General features: G+C 35.7%; 1 protein-coding gene across 1 annotated transcript in view; it reads left to right on the top strand.

Moving 5' to 3' along the window:
• The first annotated feature begins 1,577 nt into the window (after positions 1-1,577).
• The window catches only part of CPS1 (carbamoyl-phosphate synthase 1, mitochondrial), a 118,958-nt gene continuing 116,384 nt past the window's right edge, over positions 1,578-4,151 (top strand). Inside the window, 1 exon segment of the mRNA XM_008580409.1 lies at positions 1,578-1,712. Coding sequence (XP_008578631.1) covers positions 1,587-1,712 — 126 coding nt within the window. The 5' untranslated portion in view covers positions 1,578-1,586.

Here is a 4,151-nt window from a genome sequence, read left to right as displayed (position 1 = left end):
TGATATGGTGCCTGCTCATTTCCCCATTATGTACCCTGCGTCTAGACTTTATCAGGCACAGCTTTTTTTTTTTCAATGCCAAATAATTTCAGGCCTCTGTGCTGTTGTTCATGCCATCCCTTCCATTGTTTTTTCCACCCTCCATCACTTGATGTATTTGCATCCTTCAAGATAACATGGGTCACATAATTTCATACTTAAACTTTACTGGATGTGCTCAAGAAACTTGATCTTTCCTTTTTTTTTTCCTATTCATTTATTTTCCCATTACCTTTGGGCCTACTTCAATGGCATTAGTTATTTTATTAATTGTTTATATACACTAGTATGAGATAATTTTGTTCAATTTGACCTCAGAGAATGTTTATACATGAATACATGAATACATTAAGTAAGATAGAAGATTTAGCTTAAACGTTGTTCTTCTTTTTACTTTTTTAAATAAACACATCCCCACCTCCTTCCTCCATTCCAGCACTGGTTTTATGTCAGTGAAGTTTACAATCTTTATGTCATTCTGTGTCATCCTTTCTGTTATGGGAAGCCCTATGAATGAGCCTTCATTGCCTTATTTCCTGGCCTCCTTTGCAAGAGTATCAAAGGATAATGCTGCAGTTCTTCCTGTTCTACATGGACACATGACTTAAACAAGAGCCTCCACCAGCCAGTGGGACCCTTTGACTGCCTGGCTAAACGTGATTGAAGTGTTACTCAGGTTGAAATATGAAGGATCAAGTTTTGAAAGTTTTATATGTAATATTCTAACAACTTAAAAATTCTTGACTTAGGAATAGTGCTTACATTAGAATCAGTGTTCACCATTGTCATATAGTACTTCTTACAAATTTAAGAGACTTATGAGGAATGTAATAGGCTACTTTGCTTCAGTTGTTTTTTACTTCATATTAATGGTTATTTTAAAATTTGTGACACAAAAAATGCAATAATAAGAATGTAATATACTACTGTAACTCAAAAATAATGTAGGTAGGTTTACCATATATTTGTGGAGAAATGTTTATTCTGATGTCCTTTTTTATTGTGTGTGGTTTTTATGATCTTTTTCCAAGAATAAAATGGTGAGGCTTCAGGTTTCTTTGGGAATCCAAAATCTCTTTTGAGGCAAATTAGGCATCACATGTAACATAAGTAAAAGTCTTTGAAACTTAGCATTATTAGAAAGTTGCTACTCTTTAGAGCAAGTAATATCCCTAAGGTTGTCCACTGTGTCTAGGTCATTCTAGTCAGCTGCATAAGCAATTCCTTTGATAGTTGACTGGTTTTCTACAACACTAGCATTATTTTAGCAGAAGAAGGTAGTATTTGATGTGTTGCAATAAGTATTACACGTCCATGGATCATCTCTGGACATTACTTTGGGAGGAGGGGTTTAGAGAAGGAGGAGCTGTGGCTGAAGACATTTAACAGCAGAATGAATGGAAATTCAAAGATCCCTGTGCAGTCAGCCTTAAACACTGACTGCACCCCTCCCCCAGCTTTATTTCACATTAATTAAAAAAGTCTTGTAACAAAACCTCATAAAATATATGTAATTTCATTAATTTCAGTCTCAAATCATCTTGAAAATGACGAGGATTTTGACAGTTTGCAAAGTGGTGAAGACCCTGAAGACTGGTTTTGGCTTTACCCGTGTGACTACACACCAACAATGGAAATTTTCAAGATCTGGCATCAGGCTTCTTTCTGTCAAGGTAATACCCATAATCATTGTTTCTTATAGAATTATATGGGGTGTAGTTTAGCAGTGCAGCAATGTTGTCCCTCACAAAGCAAATACAGATTTGAATGTTTTTTTCAAGATCTGGCATCAGGCTTCTTTCTGTCAAGGTAATACCCATAATCATTGTTTCTTACAGAATTATATGGGGTGTAGTTTAGCAGTGCAGCAATGTTGTCCCTCACAAAGCAAATACAGATTTGAATGTTGTTCTAAAGTGCTAATTTATTTATATTTGCTTTCCTGTAAAACCTACTGATTTAGCAAATGCTCTCATTTTTGTCTCCTGTGAGTAAAATTACAGTGATTTTTACCCAATGTAAAGAGGGGTCACAATTCCTGTGAACATGTAAAGTTTAAGTGTATTTCTTAGAAAACAAACATTTTTAAAAGCTGTCATAGCTCTGTCTGTTCCTAGACACTATTTGTCATAGTTTGGGTTCAAAAAATGGAGTTGCTTAGATATACATTGAACCACATTGCAATATATAGCGTGTTAAGCCCCTATTCTGTAATGGCTCATTGGAAAGTTTTCTCTTTTAAGATATTATTTTTTAAAAAATTAAAAGAAAATTATTTATATAATTTTGATATTTGCAGGTCATCACATAGTCATGGCCTTAGCTTTTTCCTTTTCCCTCTTAGCCTTTCTTTTAGAAGGCCAAATTTGTTATTTTCATTTTGCAGATTAAGAGACTGAGGCAAATAGCAGCTGATAATTCTGTCCCTCCAAGTGTATATAACTGAGGAGACAAGTCCAGGAAGGGAACATTAACGGCCCTTGCCTCTATCCGCCACCGTTAAATTATGAAATTCCTGTAGGAACCTCTGCCTCTTCCTATAACTTTATGAAGATATTTATTACCAGAGAAGTCTGAAACTACTCCATGGGAACTCTGCCAATGAAAATCATCTTTAGATAAATCATCATATAAAATTTAAATAATTACAACAGCTTCAAATAGATTGCTTCTTTAGTAGTAAGAGCTATAAAATGCAGTAAGGAAAAGACCCAATTTCTATCTGTTGATGTAAAAATAGGTTCTAATAGTTTTGAGTGTTCTGCTAATACTTTGTATGCTCACTGGGTTGACTAAAAATCTTCCAGATGCTTCTACAGCTTCTATGGTTAGGTTGCTCATGTAAGGATTCAGAAGGATTTTTGTCCTGACACCTTTAGGGCTATGCAATGCCCATAGATTTTTGTGGCCTCCAGGGAAAAGTGTGGGAAAAAATACAAGTGGGAAACGAATAGGAGTAAAAAAAAAGGAAAGGAGAGGAAGGCAAAGAGTGACTGGGGTAGAGGGGGAGGGCAGAGTGAAAGGTGGAGGGGCATGAGAGAGAGAGAGAAACTAGCTCAAGCTCAAGATCCCAGGAAAAAGGAGATAATACGTACAGTAGCATCCGTGGCAATATTGACAACTTCAGCCTTTCACACTGAGAAGACTCGAACAGGACCATAAAAAACTACCATTTTACATTTAAAAATCTGAAAAAAAAATCTTTTTTTTGAATTAGTTTAATTATAATGAGAGCTGAAAAAGAGAATATTCTAAACCACCTTCAAAAATACAAAGTAACTAGATATAAACTATGAGAGTGAATATTTGGTTTCAGTTTAGTGTTAGTAATATTTCAAGGGTACTCATAAAGCACCTCAGAGAGAATAAATAGTCATGAAAATAATATCACCTGTGGTTATATGTGTCTTCTAAGACTTCAAAGTTGGGTCATTTGAAACTTTTTCTTCTCACAGAGGAAGGTAGGTGAGGATAGATGTGTCTCCATCAGGTACCAGAAACAGAGAAACTGAGTGACTACTTAAAATGGCATAGATGGGACTGAGATTAGAAGCCAGTTCTCCAAGATCACAATAAGTGCCCTATACAACCTTACCTGCAACCACAGCTATAACAAAATGCTCTAATGATGTGGATGCACTTCTGTGAAAGCAATTCCTTTAGCTCATGGTGGCAGATCTGTTTCACGGGTCTGCCACAGTGCACAGCTAAGAATGACAAATTTGTAGGAGAAATAAGCCATCATTTCGTGGTGTAAACGCCATTACTCACACTCAATCATTACTGGCCAGAGTTTTGGAGGAATGCCAGGAACGAAAAATAGAAGTTCTTGAACTTCACAATAGTGAATTAAAATTCCATATAGTAGTCCAGGGGGACTTGTGTTATTATTCACTCATCTGAAAGAGCCTTCTACCTATTTTTCATCCTGCCTTTACCTATAAAACTTCACTGTCTTAGACAGATATATCCAAATTTGCTCTTTTCAGATGGGTGTTATATTTTAAAGATTGTTAAAATCATTAGGATATAGTTGGATAATGGTCAGTGAAGGGCAGTGAAGAACAGTCACTAAAGGTTAGTAGCATTACAGCTAGTTAGAGACAGTAAAT

This window comes from Galeopterus variegatus, unplaced genomic scaffold (genome assembly GCF_000696425.1).
Source record: "Galeopterus variegatus unplaced genomic scaffold, G_variegatus-3.0.2 Scaffold2080, whole genome shotgun sequence".
Classification (NCBI taxonomy): Eukaryota; Metazoa; Chordata; class Mammalia; order Dermoptera; family Cynocephalidae; genus Galeopterus; species Galeopterus variegatus.
This window is presented reverse-complemented; position numbering and strand designations above follow the sequence as displayed.